This window comes from Molothrus ater, chromosome 4, assembly GCF_012460135.2.
Source record: "Molothrus ater isolate BHLD 08-10-18 breed brown headed cowbird chromosome 4, BPBGC_Mater_1.1, whole genome shotgun sequence".
Classification (NCBI taxonomy): Eukaryota; Metazoa; Chordata; class Aves; order Passeriformes; family Icteridae; genus Molothrus; species Molothrus ater.
Window position 1 is genome coordinate 41,678,686 of NC_050481.2, and position 20,267 is coordinate 41,698,952.

Below are 20,267 nucleotides of genomic sequence, written 5' to 3' on the forward strand. Positions count from 1 at the left end.
GTATACCTGCCCCCATTTTCTACTCAATTCTTAAACCCTAAACTAAACTACACTTAAATGAAACTGTATCTGTCCTTATATTGATGGCTCCTGGATACTAACATTTCAGTGACTCAAACAGCAAATTACAATATCTGTGTGAATTTTTTCTTCTTTCCCCAAAGAAAATAGACTTTGTGTAAATATGTCACAACTATCCCAATGTGGACAGAATTCAGCATACACTGTTATAAACAGTATTACTTGAAAATACTGCAACTGAATGTTTATTCATAAATTATCTGCAATAGTATGCATAAGAATAATGTGGAGATTAAAATAAATTCCTCATGTGAAAATGAAGGTAGGAATTTTTCTTAAAACCTGAATCTGGAAATGAAGTTTAAGAATTAAGGGCATCTACTTTTAGCCTATTAATCTTTAGTCCTCTGTTCCTAGCTGCTAAATTTATAACTGAATTTAAAAGGACTAGGTAAGACTAAAACAATTGGTTTGAACTTTTCTCACGCTAGGTTACAAAAAGTATTTGAGAGAACTTAGCTAGTTAAATGTAACCTTGGACATGGTCTGGTCTTTTTGCACAACAATGGCACATATAGTGAATATTACAGCACTTCAGGATCATTTTTTGAGTTTTATACTCTGGCTTCCACTGCAGGATCCTGAGATCTCAAACTACTGCACTGCAAGTTTCAATGCTATGAAAAAACATCTTTTGAAAATACTATGAAAAAAGGTCCAAACTCAAAAAAAGCTGTTTTCAATTGCCATTGAAAAAAGAATGTGGCACTACAGGAAAATTTTCCATTACTGCTATGTTGTGCAATATCCCTGCTTTCATCATGTGAGTTTAGTCCAGCACACAGCTTCAAGGGTCAAAATGATAGCAGCAAGAGGAATTCTGCAGGCAATAGAAAATGGCTCAAGGGACCTATCCCCTGCTGGTTTTTCAACATTCCAACCAGAAGGCAAAGGACTTATTAAGACCACTCACCCAGTTAACATTTCACTTCACCTTACTTCTAACTGTGAGTTTAACTGATCTTCCCATTGCATCTGTGTAGATTAGCATTTAAACCAACAGATTTTGTCTATGAAGACACATGTCCCCATGGAACACGCCTCAAATGACTACTTGGCATGTCAGGACTACTAATAGAAAGACAAGTGATGAAGTGAACATGAGTGGGAAAAGTTAATGAAATACTTACAATGCAAAACAGTAAGAGGAACATGACAGAAACATCTTACCTTGACATGAAGCAAATAGTGATCTCTCACTTTGCGATTCAGTGCGGCGCTTGTGGTCAGAACTCCCTGCTGGGTAATCTGAAAAGTTCTCTCTTCATTTCCAGTCAGGATGGTGAAGAGAAAAGGAGGGCCATTGTGAGAAGAATCCCTGTCTGTCACCACTAGCTGCAGCACACTGAATCCAATAGGTTTATTTTCCTATAGATACATAATACACATTGGTTTTGTTATAATTGAGGATATGGTCTGATGCTGATCTCTTCCTTGCAACAGAAACCCCAAAAAATTACTGTCAAACCAGTTAATCAGTACAAGAGAAATCAGAATGACAATACTGCTTCAGGGAAACTACTACCCTCTGAGATTAAGACTCAAAAACAGTAATAGGAGAAAGGCAGTTTTTTTAACTTGGTATTCTATTTTTAAAGGTAGCTCAGCCTTGACACTTTACATTTTCCACTTCTGGTCTGAATTAGTATTACTGTAGCCTAATTACCAAGTCATCAAAGATTTGAAATTTAGAGAAAACACCTGTTAAGAATAATCTAATGCCTTTGTTGGGAGGACTAGAAAAATACGCCTCCATCTGACCCCTTGTGCCCCTAATTAAGAGAGTTCTGCCTACAGCTGTGGCTGCTACAGGCACTATCCAGTTAAAATATGAAATCCAGGTTTTAAAATTTGCATCATAAAATCCCTTCAAGTTTGCATCATGTGGATGTCTGAGGTTTCACAGACACTTCACATACGCTGGCTTATCACATATGTTACACACACACATAATAACCTTATCTGACACTTGTAACTCCTCTCCCAGAATACTTGAGCTCTACTGTATCAGCCAGATTTCTCTATATACATACTTATTAGAAAAGCAAGAAAAGTAGAAACTTTATTTTGAAGTACAACAATAACAAAATGCTATCCCTTTCACAAATCTAAAAACTCCTGATAACAATATTTCTGAGAGAGTAAGTCAATTTAGCTATCAGATACTGCAAAAAGCTGAAGCTTTTTCCCTTTCAGCAAAACAAAGACCATTGCTTTAAAATACAAATATTTACAGCTGGACATCCAAAGTAATTTGACTTTCCTAAAAGCTAAGCACATTTTCTACTGTGTCCAAATATATCCATCTCAAATACAAGAGGAAATGTACATCAGCATTCTTGGGCAACTCCTCCAGCTTTTTTTCTGCTACCTTCAACTAGGGCAGACCCATATGAATGAACTATAAAACAAGAGATCATCCTCTGTAATTGAATAAGGGAAATAGTACATACATTGGCTACACAGTCTGAAGTTTAAGTGAGATATTAAATAACATTTATTTCAAGAAAGACTATAATAGGGGAAAAGAAGATTCATTTGGCAGCACACAAACATGAATCTGGAATCTGTTGGTTTGGATTTGGTTTTTTATTTGGTGGGGTTTTTTGGTTTCTTATTTTTGTGGGTTGTTTTGTTTGTTTTGGTTTGGTTTTTGGGGTTTTTTTTTTTTGGATGGTTGGGTTTTTTAAAAACAAGATTCAGGACATCTTATTTGCATACTGGGTGCATATTGTATATATTCACTTTGTCCTGTTTTGGAAAGCTGCCTTTACAAATGATGCACATTTGTCTCAAACACAAGTGGTATGTTAGGATGGCACAGTGCATCAGGCAACATTGTGTGATCCTCACAGATCTACTGCACCAGGCCAGGAAACAGCAGAAGGAAACAAGGGACTGAGCTCATTTACATTACTAGTCTACAAAGGTCTTAGTGCAATTCCTTTGTTGACTTCCATTTATTTCCTCTTGGATTCAGGAAGACAAGAAGCATAGATGCTGACTCTGCTGTCTTTGCTTTAGCAGTTTTTTGAATCAGGCAAGTACATGCCAGACACTTGACAATGTGGCCTACGGCTACCATCCTACAGTGTAAAATTAGTCAAAGGATTGGTATGCAGCCATATGAAATTCCACTCTTGTTCTAACTGCTGCTGATCCCAGAGGAGGCCAGTGGGAATTAGGGCTTAACCTGATGCCATGGTGCAGAGCACTAGCTTCATAGTAACAAGGACCTAAAGGATCTTTTTCTAAGCAGTAACTCTTAAGACTAAAAAGAAATAGGAAAATTATAATGTATTTTAACATCCCTGTATGATTCTAAGATTGTTCTATCCATAAAAGGAATTTATAATATATAGACATGTACACACACAAGGAATCAGAAAAGGAACCCAGAGAGGTTATGCAGTCTCCCTCACTGTAAATATTCAAGAACATTCTGGACTCAATCCTGTGTCCAGGACTGGACTCAATCATGTGCTCTAGGATGAGCCTGCTTTAGCAGGGAGGTTGGACCACATGACTCACTGTGGTCCCTTCCAACCTCACCCATTCTGTGATTCTTACAACTTGCAATGTAAGTTTCTACATAATGTGCAAACAGGAATTTTAAAACCCTCACTACTTATTTGATAAGCAGTCTCACTGGTGACCTTAAATAATTAAAAATACAGAAAAATTCAGTCACAAATTTGCAGTCCAATAATACTGATTTACCTACTTTACTAGTTGTATTTACCTGGATGATAACACTATAGTTTCCTTTTGAGAACACTGGAGGATTATCATTTACATCAGAAACATCAATGTTTACTGTAGTTGTGTTAAGTTTAGGTGGACTTCCATTATCTGAAGCTTGAACTGTCAAGGTATATCCTGAAATCTAAAATATTAATAAAAAACATTTACTGAAGAGGAATAAAGTAACAAACTCAGATTTTGTTTTATGGAAGAATTATTTCAGTATAACCCCCAGTAAAGCTTTCCTTCATATATTTAATCCTTCCTCCTCCTCCCAAAAGTACAGATAAAAACAGATGCTTGCACTTTACTATAGCAATATTAATTTTGGAACATGAAACAGTAACTTAGAGTAAGAAAATGGTGATCATCAATTATGTATAGGTAAATTAATCCCAGCTGCCTTAAAACCACAAAAAACGCACCTTTTCTCTGTCTAGAAGCTTAGTCACTTTTATTTCACCCCTGGTAGGGTCAATTGTAAAAGGATTTCCTTGATTGCCATCTATGATTGTGTAGTGAATGCGGTTGTTGGAAGGTCCATCAGCATCATCTGCCATAACCTAAGGGACATTAGAGTCTCAGTTAAAACAGGTTGAAAGAGACTCTAGCATCTCTCAGATAAACTCACCCTGAAGATGAGCCCTTTTGGTCTAACAGATTTCATAGTTCACAAGAGAAATGCCATCTCAGTACATTATACCAACATCACTTAATTTCCTGAATTTCTTCTGAAAGTTAAGTCATGGTCTCACGAGGAGAACATAAACATATCACAAAATATTATCTACTTTCCCACAGCATCTCAAGTCCCTACTTCTGAAACTTTTTCAAAGTAAATTTTCCATTCATTCAGTGGCAAACATCTATTTGTTGATGTTTAACCTTCAAATCAATACTTATTCCTTCAAGAATGAAAGCATGTTCATCATGACAGAGTATTTCAAAGTGAGAAACCAATACATACTGTAATAACTGATTGTTCAAGCATAGCATCTTCACTGATTACTGCAGTGTAAGTGTCTTGGCTAAACACTGGAGAATTGTCATTGATATCCGTGACATTAATATTCACTGTTACAACATCACTTAATGAAGGTGTGCCTCCATCTGTGGCTTCCACTGTCAAGTAGTACTCATGAGAACTTTCATAATCCAAACTCTCAATGATAAAAATGGCTCCTAGGGAAGAAGAAAAAAAAAAGCCTCAAACTCTGCTACTGCTGTACTATTACGTGTTGCAAATATTTATTTGGACCTGACAAATACTCAGCTTCTTCAGGGCCTGATTTTTCACTGTAAAGCTAGAGCTACCCCATGAAATGATAATGTTTACACATGTAAGTAAAGTTCCTGCCATTATCACAAAAGATTCACAGTTTAAAACAACCAGGCTTACCTTTTGTAATGTGAGTTTTTAACTGACTAGTTAAGATAGTGCAGTCCCTAGCATACAAATTGATTTCCTGGATGAGTTTTTCTGGAACATTTTTATTCCTTTCAAATATATGAAGTTTATCTTCCATACCTTAGTACCTGCATGTCCACTGGAAAAAGCAGAATTGTAATTTCCACTACACTACTAGTACAATTAACTACTAAACTATTTAACTAACTACTAAAAGTCAATTTGAATTAACTTTTGGGTAGAAATCTTATTAAAAACAAAACCAAAAATAAAAAAAAAAACCAAACCCAAGCAACTTTGCAAGAAATTAGCTCTAGAAAAAGAACTATGTAAGTAAACAAAACTAAAATTGAGGTGTTTATTGATTTTTAACAAATAATTGTCAATAATAGGGAAAAATTCTCAACATAACCTAAATAGTCCCTGAGACTAAATCTGACTATCATACAAGCCTAAAATCTCCACTGTCATGCTGGACATATGGTTGAACATAATATTTCAGTTCCAAGCTCTCTTTAATGCCATATCAAACTTCTCTAGGATTACTGCCTTTGTGGACCAATGACTAGTCTTCCCAACTAATTTTATTTCTAATCCTTCTTTTGCCAAGCCTGGCCATTCCTTCTGATTACACACCTTTTGTGGAAAGACTATTATGTTTCTCATTACAGATCTATGTCTTTCCACCTGCCTGCCCCCAGAGTAGGGAATTTCCAGTTAGGAAACCCTTATAAATGAACCTAATCCAAGTAATAATCCAATAAATAGAAGCAACAAATAAAGTTTCTATTCTACATTTTACTGCACTCCTCTATTAAGCTTGCTAGTAAAATGGGTGAAAAGACAGCAGCAGCAGCTTCTCAGCTGGGATGAAGCACACAGTTTGTACATAACCTGGCTCAACTATGGAGGAAGTCAGTATGGCACGGTGCTCGCTTGGCCACAAGTAATATTCACAGTTGCAACCTGTTACCTGTTGTTGAATCGATGCTGAATTTTCCATGTTCGTTCCCACTGACTATTGAGTATGTGATTTCAGCGTTGGCTTCAATGTCTCTGCTTGCAGCATAGATCTGGAGAACTTCAGTTCCAACCAGAATGTCCTCTGACACACTTGCACTATACTCCCTATGCTCAAATACGGGTGGATTATCATTAATATCCAAAACAGAAACTATAAGACTACTTGTTGAAGACAGTCTTCTAGGTAAGCCTTCATCTGTGGCCTTCACAGTTAACGTGTACACAGCTTGTAATTCCCGATCCAAAGGCTTCTCCAAACGAATGATTCCAGAGAATTCATCAATAGAGAACTGCCCCTCTGCAGAGTTCACCAGTGCATAATGGATTTTACGGTTCAACCCTGCATTTTGAAAGAAAATTTCAAGTATGAAGCAGCCATTAAAATACACAACAGAATAATCCATCGGATAGCTATGAAAATAAGACATGAATGCTAAATATTATCATTCATGTTAAAAGTGCATTTCAGAAAGAGGCAAAGTCTCTTGTGAGGGGCAGAATTACTTCCAAAAAAAGCATTAAGCTAACACTTCACTGCACTGATTTTCTGTCATACAGAAAACATGAGCCATGGTTCTGCTTCAGTCACAGTACAAGTTGATACGAAACAATTGTTAATATAAATGTAATTATAACTTTAGAACAACAGAATCTGCTTACCAAGCTTATAATAACAGAGGAGGATATGGGAGAGTTAGGTTGCATCAATTAACTAGACTCCAAACCAGTACATTTATTTAAGAATCATGCCCCAAAATTAACAGGAGCATAATTTCTAGCACCATTTCTTTATAAAACAAACAAAAACCTTACAGAATTCAGGGGCAAGTATTTTAGGTCCACCTGAGCCTCAAACACTGGTGAAGTATGAAAAGAACTGTCTGCTGCCTTTCAAATGAGCTTTATCATAGCACAAAGCAGGTCAGCTGTTTTAAAAAACTGAGACAACTATTCATTAATACTATTTGATTAAGAAACTGATAAGATGTGGAAATCACACCCTTAAATGCTGTTTTGTTCCTTACAACAAAGCCTATGAGCAAACTCTTTCTGACGTCATTTTTAGTTCATGTTCACTTAATATTTGTAACTGAACAATGAAGGCAAAGAGACAGTAAAAATGAAGTAAAAGAGACAGCATATACATAAAGCTACAGTTGACCAGTGTTCTCTTGATGGTATGGTCATCGATGGCTGGCCTGAGAAGCACAAAAATCCATGAATGCCCATTTACATGAACAGACATGGCTTGATAGTCCTATTACTTCATCAGGAGTAAAAGGATGAACCTAATTGATCATAGCATTAATACCTGATGGCAGTTAAAATGACCTACATTTTGTCTCTCCCCCCTCTCCTCTTTTTTGCAAAGACACCATAGGGATGTCTTCCAAGCTACTCACACATGAAAGTCAGGTGTTAAATGATTTAGTAGACCAAAATATATCTTTCAGGAGTCTAATCCTGAATGGTATTGAACATCTGTCAGCTCTACTGAAACACTTGACACCTCTCAGGATAAAACTAAAGAAATAATAATGTAAGTCTGAGAACATGACAAAAGTATCAGTCAAAGAATGCATACCCGCATCTGCATCTGTTGCCTGCACTCTTGTTAAAAGGGTTCCAGGCTCTGTGTTCTCAAATACTGTAATGGAGTAACTGTCAGTTGTAAATTCTGGGGCATTATCATTCACATCTTCCAGAGTTAGGATAACGTTAGCTTGGCAGAATCTTCCTCCTCCATCTGTGGCTTTCACTAGAAGATGATAGGCTGCTTGCTGCTCACGATCAAGTGCCATTAATGTTTTCAGTTCACCTACAAACAGCATAACACATTAAGTTGATGCAAATTGCAAGGCTTAAGTACCCCTACACATGTTTTCCCTTAAAATCAGAATAGCTAAACAACAATTTTCTTGTTTACAATAATTTCATCACTGGCTAAATCAACAGATGTACTGTACTAATGAACTCCACTTTGGGCAAAACATGTAAGTGACCTGCCTTTCCAGTTTGAAAAGATTAAGAACTAAAACATTTTATTTTCTCCTAATGCTCTTGAAACAGAAAATAGCTAAAGTTAAACTCTCTGATAGTGCAGAGAGAGAATGTGTATAAATGCAAAAATCCATGTGTGTTTGTGCAAAGTGAATTTTAGAACTCTGGTGTTAAAAAAATGCAAGGTTAAATCCATGTCTGTTTTTTCTGAGCTATTTAGTTGTATTCCTTCCATAGGTATTGGTAATTCCTCCTCTAACATTTCATGAATAAATGCAGCTATTCACAATGAGGTCTTAACTGCTACTACAGACAAACCTGCAGACCTCTAACACATACTTTCTAAAGTGACAGAAAACATGAGAGGCCACTACTATGTGTAGTCATTGTAAGCTTATAAATAGGTAAAAAATATTATGAAACACTTTTTTTGAGTATTCTAGCCCTACACGTCACATCACACAGGTGACATTCAAAGCCAAAAATACCCCCCAAACCCATGAAGTAAGGGTTCTCATTTATTTTGTCACTGAAGTTTTCTAATCTCTTCTACTTGCATTACATTTTTGTATTCATCTTATTCTATTTTTTCTACACTGTTTACCTTCCTACTGCTTGTCTACTGCAGCCTGCACAGTATAGGATTTTGGCAATAGTGTAATACAAAACACACAAATGCCACGAAGACCAAAGTGAAGCAAGTTAAAAGTTGATCTCATTTATACTTTTGAGTTAATCTCATTCCAATAAAGCTGGGGACACTTCTGGTGTTTGCTATAGAAAGGAAATTTGTTGCTCCATCTAACCTCATATTTAATTTTCCAAAACAAAAGATGGCGAAGAGAATCTGAATGAAGATATTTCACAGTTACAAACCATTATTGCTGCTACTACAGTGAGTATAAAAAGAGCAAAATTTATGGCCTACTTTTATTCCAGTCACTTCAGCATGGAAGTTTCTGGCTTCAGGGCAATTACCCTGTTTACGATTTAGTTCCTCATAAATTAAAATACTTGCCTTTTGCCTGAGTTTATTCAATATATTATTAGTATTTGTGTAGTAGAAACTCACATAAACCAATGTACAGTAAACTAACCCTTAGTGGAAAGTTTTAACAACTGACATTTATGTCTTAATGCAATAGCAAAGCATTTTATAAAATGAGGTGATTGGAGTCTTGTATAATGTATAAAGTATTATTACCTGTGTCTGGAGCAAGTCTGAATTTTTCTGCTCCTGTGCCATGCAGTGTGTAAGTAATTTCTGCATTGGAACGAATATCTGCATCTGTAGCAGACACCTGCATTATCAGCTTACCAGGAAGGGCATCTTCAGGAACTGAATCAGCATATAAAGTCTGCAAGATTTCAAAGTTACATTGAAAAACTAAACATATCAAGTACGCAAAACTTGGAAAGGGGAAGAAGGAATTACAGAGGGAATAATATTCTGTTGAATGTCTGGTAACATATCATGTGAACCAGAGGGTGAAATAACTTAAAATTAAAAGAACTTATGATTTTCTAATTAATTATTTCACATTTATTCGATTATTCAGAAAGGTACTTAATACTGCAGCTATGGGGATTTTTGAACATTAGTGTATTGCTCAGAACTTGGGACACTTGTAACTAATAATGAAATAAACAAACTAATAATGAAATGTGTTCCCAAAACAGGAGTTACAAATTTTTGCTAATTTCATTTTTCTCTCTTTTGGTGGATCATCTTCTAGGTCTGTCCCAGTCTACAAGAAATTGATAGCTGCCCTTTTAATGACACGAAAGCGTCTAGATTAAATTAAAAATATGAAAAAGGATTCAGAATTTATTGGCACTAAGCACTCTTACAGCCCAACCACGTCAGGAATGTGCATTACATTAGAAGCACTAAGCCTTGTAACAACAATATCAACAAAGGGGAAAATAAAAGGAAAAAAAGCTAAAAATACTGACTTGCCAGTCTGTGTATAACTGCAACCATTTACACAGAAGTAACCAACATAAACATCAACTAAGAAAAAGAATCCTATATCACTGTATACTTACTTGCCCTTCCTAGTACAAGGGAAGATTTCAACCCAGTAATATGAAATCTATGTTCAACTATGAAAAATACAAGAGAGGCAGTAACACATTTTGCAGGGGCTATCTTCCTGAGTTTTTTCCATTCCTTATTTTTCATGTCCATTTTTGCAGACTATAAAAATCTGGTACGGTAGACAGTTTTGTAACAAGAAAACATTTATGGCTTACAGATTTTTGGTGTTGTTGACTGCAATTGCAGCGTAATGTTCCACTATTTTGAACTCCTTTATCACAGGAAATACTCACATATTTCAACTAAGAAATGGGATTCAGCCTTCTTTAAAACTTTGCTTCTTTCATAAAACAGAGCATATAAACGATGATGGCTACAGCTTAAAATAATTCTTTTTGGAAAAAAAATTAACATAGGAGAAATGTTCTACAATTCTTCTTATATCTCTCAAATACCCACTGAGTGTCAATTAATTGTCTTTGGATTTTTAAAAAATCTGTATGTGAAGTATGTTTTATTTAACAGCAATCTATCTTAGTAGTGTTATTGGTTTAAAAGGAACAGCTCTTTGTCAGTCTCCTGAGAAGCAATTTCAGAGAAAATGTAAATTTTATGTATGAAAGCAGCTGGTAATGGAAGATACAAGACTCTGCCTACCTTTTCACAAACAGGGCTATTATCATTAGCATCAAGGACTTTAACCTCCACCACAGCTTTAGCTGCAAAGGTTCCATCAGTAGCTGTAATATTTAGAAGATAATTATCCTTTTCTTCCCTGTCCAGAGGCTTTTTGACATAGACCTTCCATTCATTCTGTAAATTTTCAATAGCAAACTGTCCCAAAGGATCACCTCCTGAAATATAAAAAGAAATACTATTACTCTATCAAAATTAAGGTGAAAGAAAAGAAAGAAAAGGAAGAAAGAAAGAAAAGAAAGAAAGAAGAAAGAAGGGAGGGAGGGAGGGAGGAAGGGAGGAAGGAAAGGAAGGAAAGGAAGGAAGGAAGGGAAGGAAGGAAGGAAGGAAAGGAAGGAAGGAAGGAAAGGAAGGAAAGGAAGGAAAGGAAGGAAGGAAGGAAAGGAAGGAAAGGAAGGAAGGAAGGAAAGGAAGGAAAGGAAGGAAAGGAAGGAAAGGAAGGAAGGAAAGGAAGGAAAGGAAGGAAAGGAAGGAAAGGAAGGAAAGGAAGGAAAGGAAGGAAAGGAAGGAAAGGAAGGAAAGGAAGGAAAGGAAGGAAAGGAAGGAAAGGAAGGAAAGGAAGGAAAGGAAGGAAGGAAGGAAAGGAAGGAAAGGAAGGAAAGGAAGGAAAGGAAGGAAAGGAAGGAAAGGAAGGAAGGAGCAAGCAGGCATTTTCTGTGGCTTTATGAGGAAACAGCTTCATTTTCCAGGTAGAAATTGTCAGTAGATGCTCACACAACCAATTCAACTGTGGCCAACAAAATCCATAAAAATTAATTTAGAAATTCACGTAGCATTATAGAAAACATCATATCATGACATACACTAAATAGAAACAATAAAATATTCCACTGGAAATTAACAGCCTATTATTTTGTGAATTTTCTTGCATTTTTTCTTTAACTGCATCACTAATCTAAGTATAGTTTTTTAAATAAAATTTGGTATATAAATAATATACAGAGAAAGGCATCTTAAGCAAGACACACATGAAACAAAGCCAACTAAAATTCATTTTTCCACTGAAGTTTTTAATATTCATCTTAAGACACATACATTCTTTCTTTGCAGCTCTATGGTTTCAAACACTTTCCAATCTCTTCAAAGATTAAGCTGTATCTCCCATCATTCCAGCACCACTCAAACAGTTATTCTGACATTACCCAAAAAGACTTACCTGTGATGTAATAAAATACTTGTCTATTGGTTTCTTCTGTATCAGCATCTGTTGTACTCAGGATGGCAATTACCCCACCAGGAGGGTCATCCTCACTGACTGTTCCCTTATATATCTCTGCAGTAAACCGTGGAGGATTGTCATTCACGTCTGTGACAGTAACTTCAACCACAGCCATAGAAGACAGTTGGATTTTTTCACCCCGGTCAGATGCAACCACTGTGATCTTGTATTTGTCTCGTTTCTCATGATCAAGCTCTTTCAGAGTGGTAATCCAGCCAGTTTCCATGTTTATGGTAAAAGATTCTATAATGTCTAGCTCTTGAGAAGGATCCAAGCTGTAAGTAACTTGCCCATTGAGCCCTGAATCTAAGTCAGTTCCTTTAACCTGTATGACTCTTGTTCCAGCTGGTGTGTTTTCTACAATGAATGCTTCATATGGGTTGGACTCCAAAATGGGTTTGTTATCATTTGTATCTTTTACTTGAATGCTAACCTCCACTGAGGAAACAACATTATAATCTTCATTTGCATACTGTGCTTGAACTGAGAACTGGTACCACTTAGTTGTTTCATGATCAAGATTCTTCTCAAGTTTCAACTCTCCAGTCTGTCGGTCAATCACAAAAAAGTCATCTCTGTTGCTTTCAGGAGTGTTCCCTTTAATCAGACTATATACTAAAGTCTGATTATGCTCTGCTTTGATAACATCAATCACAGTTCCAATTGGAATGTCCTCAGAGACAGTATAAGAATAAAATGGTTCTGAAAATTTTGGCATAGGCACTTCTGGTGGGAGTATTCTAGCATAGACAGGAACAACTGACTCTTTTTGGGGGGATCCACCATCAATTGCTCTAACAAGGAAAGTAAGAAACTCATTTTCCAAACCAATTAAGCTTTCTTTTGTAGTAATTATACCAGACAATGAATCAATTTCTAAATTCTCTTCTACGTTTTCAGACTCTGCTTCAATAGAATATGTGATGTCTGCATTTGTACCTTCATCAGCATCAGATGCCCAGACTTTAATGACTGAAGTACCCCGTGGAACATCAGTCCCGATGTTTACTTCATACTCTGTTGCTCGGAATTGAGGAGCATTATCATTGTCATCTGTAAGTATTACATTAACAGTACAGAAAGCAACTTTCCCTCCTGAATCTTTGGCCATTAAACTAATGGCAATTACTTTTTCTGCTTGTGTTTCACGGTCAAGCTTTTCAGAGGTAAATATCTGCCCTCTCTCATTTGTATAAAATCTGTCTTTGGCAAAGTCATTTACAATGTGATAAGTGATGTGGCCATGTGTACCAGAGTCTTCATCTGTTGCTTTAACTTCAGTAACCAAAGTATGCAGTGGAGCATTTTCAGCGAGTTCAACCTCATACTCATTCTGGCTGAAAACAGGACTGTGCATGTTGGCACTGATTACACTTATATGGACTTGGGCTGAGCTTCTGAAGACACCATCAGAGACCGACACATTAAGATTATAATGTGACTTCAGTGTCTGTCTGCGTAGGTTTGAGATGGTGATAATGCCGGTTTTACTATCAATCACAAAATTCTTCTGATCATTGCCAGTCAGAATGGAGTACTCCAGCTTGCCAGCATCTGTACTATCAGCATCTGAGGCTTGCACACACGTCACAAAATGTCCTCGAGAAGCCAGTTCACTAATTTTGGCTTCATAAAGCAATTGGCTAAAAAGTGGGGGGTTATCATTGAGATCAGTTACATCCACAGTTACAATAGTATCACTACTCAAGGGCAGCATGCCACCATCTATGGCCCTTATTAGTAGCTTGTGTTGCTTAATTTGTTCGTAGTCCAAAGTTTTTGCTGTAAGAATGAGTCCAGTGCTGCTATCTATGTGAAAGTAGTCATGACTTTCACTATTATCCTCAACCAAGTGATAGGAAATTCCCCTGTTGGTTCCAGAATCGGCATCTGTAGCGCTCACTTGTGCAACAGATGTTCCAACAACAGCTGCTTCAGAAAGTGTTGCAATGTAAGACTGCTCTGTAAACACAGGAGGATTATCATTGATGTCTTCCACTATTATGTCTACAAACACATCAGCATGTGCCCCATTTAGGGAGTCAGTTGCTCGAACACTCAGTTTATAGGCTGGATGAGACTCAAAGTCAAGAGGGGCAACAACATTTATAACTCCAGTGTTGAAGTTGATAGTGAACTGATTGAAAGGATCTCCACCTGTGATGCTGTAAAACACCTTGAGTCCTTCAGGGCTGTTTGCTTGTACGTGTACCACAGGACTGTGGAGCTGAATGTTTTCTGGTATCTCTGCACTGTAGAAAGGCTTTTCAAAGACTGGCATAGCTTTACTCATAACTGTAATTGGGACTGTAAGTTCAGCTGAAAATGCAGGGTCTCCTCCATCTTTTGCCACTACTGTGACCAGATACTCCTTATTTACTGTGTCTGGTTCAAACTTCTTCTTCAGGGAGATTTCACCAGTAGGATCAATTTGGAAATGTTCATGATGTTCTTTGAGATAGTAACGCACCTCTCCATTTTTGCCTGTATCTTTATCTACTGCTGTGACACGTTGAATAACATGTCCTGCTTCAGAGTCTACTTTAACAGCAGCATAATACGGAAGATTGACAAAAAATGGAACGTTATCATTTACATCTTCTACTGTGACTTTAACTACAATGTGTGCAACAACTGATGGTTTATTTTCCTCTGTCACTTCCACGACCACATCAAAAGATTCTTGCTGTTCACGATCAAATGGTATTCCTGTTGTGGAAAGGACTCCTGAAGTTTGGCTTATTTTAAATCTGCTGTCTTGATTTAGAATATGGTAAAACAAAGGCTTATTTATTTGATTCCCTATAGCAGTAACAACAGCTATTGTTTTTGCCTCTGTGGAATTCTCCTGCACTGTTGCAGAGTAAGAACTCTGTGTGAACTTCAGCTGGCTTGCTTTGCTTTCTTTCACATTAATTTTTACAGATGCAGTGCTTGCAAATCTGCCATCAGATGCTCTCACTGTTAATTCATACCTGCTTCTTAACTGAGTTGTGTTTTGTACTGTTATATCGCCAGTCTTAGGGTTTATTGAAAATTTTTCTCCAATGTTGCCTTCAATAATGGAATAAATTAATTGGGAAAAAATGCCTGAATCTGCATCAGTGGCATTTACACTGATGACTTTCACGCCTTTATAAGTTGGAACCAGAAGGGATGTCTCATATAGCTCTCTTGAAAACACAGGAGGGCAATCATTGATGTCAATCACATAAATAGTAACATTAGCTGCATATTCCGCATATAGACGTGGTATGCCCGTATCATGTACTTGCACTGAAAAGTGGAAAATATTTGTCTCCTCATAGTCCAGACTCATTACTGTCCGAATGGCACCAGTGCTAGAATCAATGGCAAAATACTGGCGGACAGATGGTTCAACAATTTGATAAACAAGCAAAGCATTAGATTCTTTATCAGCATCTGTAGCTCGAATTACTAATGGGATATTCTTGTCAGTCAGAACCACACTGTTAATTGAAGCTGATTCACTGATGAGTCCTGTATATTCAGCCTGCATGAAAATTGGTGCATTGTCGTTCTCATCCCGAAGATGTACCAAAACTGTTGCATTACTGGACAAGCCAGCCATGTTTGTTCCTTGCACAGTAAGAGCATAAAAAGGCAAAGTCTCAAAATCAAGTATCTTCTGAGTAATGATGACACCTGAATTGGGGTTGATAGCAAAGGCATCATCTGAATTACCATCTTTTATTTCATAAACTACAGAAGACTGACTGTATGCTGTAACCATTCCAACAAAACTGCCAATGTTGGCACTTTCGCTGATTTCTGTAGAATATTCTTTGGCTGTGAATTTTGGTGAGGCATTATCAGAAACTGTAACAAATATGTGCACAGAGGTCACTTCACTCATTGGAGGATGTCCTTTATCTGTAGCTTTTACCATCAGGTTGTATTCTTCCTGGTTACTACGATCTAATTCCTTTGCGATTTTAATCATACCCAAAATGGGATCAATAAGGAAGGAATTTCCAATATTCCCTGTGAAGAAAGAAAAAGCAATTGAAAAGAGGAATACAGAATTTAAGGGATGACTGCTTATTTAGCTCTATACTTAAAAAGACATAGATGGAACAGAGACTCTGAACAGACAGAACAGAGACTATGAGAATTTCTTAATTTTGCTTGATAAACACTTGTTAGCCTGTCTGGAAAGTTTTCTGTAATCAAGAGCTGGCAGTAATTCTAACTTTACTTGTGGGAATACTGCATACAATATAGTTAGCAAAGCCATCCAGGACTTGAAAATTAATGCAAAAAATTTCTTTTAGCAAACTTAAACATCAATTGTAGCTGAAAGGAACATATATTCAGAAGTTAATATTAGTGGAATAAAAGTTACATTTTATAATCTAAAACAACTGGAACGTTTGGGCAAGAAAAAAAGAAGGGTTGTAACAAACACTTGTGAATCGTAATTGTTTATACAAGTATTGTTTAAATGACTGATTCAAAACCAAACTTTTTAAATTGGACAAATAGTTACCTCTCTCTTAATTTCCTATTGATACACAGACAAGTTATTCCCTGTGACTGTATTAGAAGAAAAATAATGCCTGCTGAGAAGAACCAGCTGCCATTTAACATAAACACTTGTTTGCTTCAAATTTTGAAATATACAGATGAACTACACTGCATGCAAGACCCTGCTTATGTATTAAATATGCTAAGATTTAACATTTTACTAACCTAAAAAATGACATTACCAAAGCCATGATCTCAGCATGAAAAAAAGTCTTTAAAAACTTCTGAGTTCTGCACACAAGTAGGCAAGAAGGAGGTTAAAAGTCTTTAAAAACTTCTGAGCTCTGCACACAAGTAGGCAAGAAGGAGGTTTTGTGTTTTGTTTGAGGTTCTTTTTCACTGTTGGTGCTTTTTGGTTGGGTATTTTTGGGTTTTTTAGAGCAGACTCTAAACACAGTGGCATTCTTAGAATATCCCATTACATATCTAAGCAGCCATTATAAGCATTTAAGGAATGTTCCTTCCATTTGCTTAGAATATCAATTATAATGCTTTAACCTCCCAGTAGATCACCATCCTATAAAATAAACCTTACAGGTCTTACTGTAAGGTTTATTTTATTTACTCTTATAAAAAGCTAGAAGAAAGGAACAGAACAGCATGTCACTTCATTCTAGACTGCAGGCACACACATTTTTTCTTGCCATTGTTTGGCATTCAGAAAACAAGCAGTGACAAAATGGGAAGGAAAGAGAAAAACTTCATGGATGTTGGCGTCTTGCTTAGTAAATGCTTAGTAAATGTCATATTTCTAGAAATTACAGAAAAATCTCATGTAGTTTAAGCAAGTTATGAGACACTCAAAACCATTCATTCTTGTCAGAGTATCATAATCAAAGCTTTGTTTTAATACAGTGTTAAAGTGTGCTTTCATATGAAAACAGCACTTTGGGGAAAAAAAGGAAAATATTTATAGTAAATAATTCCTATCCTTTACACAGCAATTTATGTAAAATTAAAAAAAGCACATATCACTTTGCATGCAACAGAAACTGAGTAACATTTTGCCTGTTGTTGTCCTCTTTAATATATAGTCTCTTATGCTTGTTACTGGGATTTTTTATTTAAATTATTTTTTACCTTGAAAACAGTATTTCACATAAGGAATGAAATTTAAATAACTTTTTTTCTAGTCATGGTACCTACAAAACTTAGGACCTTGATAATGGCAAACTTGTATTAATTCAGATTTAATGGACTGAATCAAAATCTAATTCTGTCTGGTAAGTGAACTCAATCCATGTCATTCTGATTTCTAATATTAAAAATTGCCACAATTTGAACCACATTATTGTAGGCAAGTTCAGAAAGATGTACTGAGGTTAAAAATAAGGAGCAGTTCTCTTCTGGCCTGCAATCTGGAAGGAGTCTTAATGCCAAACTGACCAACTCTTAAGGAATTTCTCAAATATTTTAATAAGCTAGAATAGCAGTCCCACTACTAAAATCAGCCACAGGGAAGTATAGAAAGCAACCCCTTCTTTGCTGCATCTATTAAAAAATTTACCTTAAAAGCTGGGAATAATTAGGAGTTTGATAAATGCATATTTAAGTTATTTTTGAGCTCCTTACTTCTGCATTATATTAAACACAAAAACACTTGTCTCAAGCTCTTACTCTATTCATCAAATCCTTGCTTTGCCTATGCCACAGAAAATAAGACCTACAATATCAAAATAGAATGCAATTTTAGACATGAATGGAATGATTTCTTAGAGAAATTACAGATTCTGTAATTTCTAAAGAAATTACTCCTTTTGAGCATTCCAAGATGGCTTTTTCTTCCCCTACTACTAAAATATGCCAAATGTATCTAGAGGATAACATAAACAGCTAAAGGATATAGCTGAATATTTTAAATTTTCTTTTAAATACTCTGAGGCTGTGTCTTCAATACATCTCTCAGAATATGGCACATAAACCTGCACTGTGCCCCTTTTTTCACAGATATGTTTTCACACATCTACAGCTGAAAAACTATCAGCAAGTTCAACAGACTGGAAATGTAAGAAGGTGACTATACCTGATTCAATAGAGTACACAATTTCTGCATTTTTTCCTTTGTCCTTATCTAATGCTGTAACCTGGAGTACTGCTGATCCAACAGCTGCTGACTCATACACTCGTCCTTCATAGGCAGGGCTGGTGAACCACGGGGCGTGATCGTTCGTGTCGCTGACATTGACGACCACTCTGGCGTAGTTGCGCTTCACAGGAACATCTTGGTCTCGAACCTGCAACAGTCAGCACATCACCAGGAATGAGCACTGGAATTTCAGTAGCTCACCAGGTATTAGCAATAATTCATTCAATAATTCATGGTGCAATCAGCCACAGAGTCAAAGACTGCACAAAAACTAAACGTACAAATAGACGTTTGAATTATGGGGACTAAAAGGAGATTAAAAAGTATCTGTGTGTAACTCACAACAGAAGAAATCTCATGCGTACTCACCATTATTGTGAGAATATGCTGGTTCATGGTCTCATGATCCAGTTTCTCTGAGGTATAAAGGGAGCCAGTTGCAGGGTCCAGACGAAATTTTTTAAGACTAATGGGATCAGTGCTGCCCTGCATAGTGTAAATCAGTTTATTCTTCTCATCTCTGTCTGTGGCACTGACTTGCAGAATTTCTGTCTCTGGTAAGGTATCCTCAGGAATAACAACTTCATATTTTGAAGCAGAAAACTGAGGCCTGTGATTATTTGTGTCTATAACTTTGATGTACACCTGAAATGATACCATGGGAAAGGGAAAACATTGATGATATTTGGTAAAAAGAAATGAAAGGAAGATATTTTATTAAAAATTAGACCATGTACTGAAGTAATACCACCTCAAGACAATTTTATTTTGCTGAGAGGAGGAGAGATCCAAGACATGTAGGGAAGAAGAATGTCACTAAAGCCAAATCTGCTTTACCTTCCCCAAAGTCAAACCAGAAATCTATACAACCACAAACATCTTAGATAAGACATCTTAAAGGGAATCATATTTGTTCAAAGGAAGACAAAAAAAAAAACTTGTTAATTTTGGAATTAAAAATTTAAAAGATACAATATGGATCCTAGGAGTGGGTAAAAGTACTGCTTTGGGGTGCAAATTTACAATTTTAAGCAATGTTTTCTCAAGGCAGTGCATGCATAATACTCCTCCTTGCCCTCACATATAACCAGTCCTCTTTCAGCCCCTCACATCTGCAAGCTTAGGCAAGAATAGAAAAGTGGTGGAATTGCCAGAAAAGTCCCTTATTTCGAAGAACTGCAGGTGGTTTTGTTTACTATTCTCTAAAAATGTGGCACAGTTTCAGCATACCTCACTGGTCACTGACACAATTTCTCTGAAGTTACAGTTAAATTAAATCTGACGCTTCAAATTGGGTCTTTATATAATATTGCTCACTGGAACCACACAAGATCCCTGCAGCCCCACTTGCTTTACACAGCACCAAAGTTTTGTATGAAAAGGGTAAGACAGACAGCCACCATCCTGTTTCCTTCAACAG

The 20,267-nt window shown here is 36.5% G+C and overlaps 1 protein-coding gene across 1 annotated transcript in view; it reads right to left on the minus strand.

The window, feature by feature from the left end:
• FAT1 (FAT atypical cadherin 1) overlaps positions 1–20,267 on the minus strand; it is a 100,958-nt gene that overhangs the window by 15,391 nt on the left and 65,300 nt on the right. The window contains exons 9-19 of the mRNA XM_036381828.2: positions 19,217–19,492; positions 18,785–18,995; positions 12,151–16,218; positions 10,956–11,152; positions 9,462–9,615; positions 7,842–8,075; positions 6,207–6,596; positions 4,793–5,007; positions 4,251–4,388; positions 3,824–3,967; positions 1,252–1,449 (exon numbers count right to left, since the gene is read on the minus strand). Of these exons, the coding sequence (XP_036237721.1) occupies positions 1,252–1,449; positions 3,824–3,967; positions 4,251–4,388; positions 4,793–5,007; positions 6,207–6,596; positions 7,842–8,075; positions 9,462–9,615; positions 10,956–11,152; positions 12,151–16,218; positions 18,785–18,995; positions 19,217–19,492 (6,225 nt within the window). The remainder of the gene's footprint in view (positions 1–1,251; positions 1,450–3,823; positions 3,968–4,250; positions 4,389–4,792; positions 5,008–6,206; positions 6,597–7,841; positions 8,076–9,461; positions 9,616–10,955; positions 11,153–12,150; positions 16,219–18,784; positions 18,996–19,216; positions 19,493–20,267) is intronic.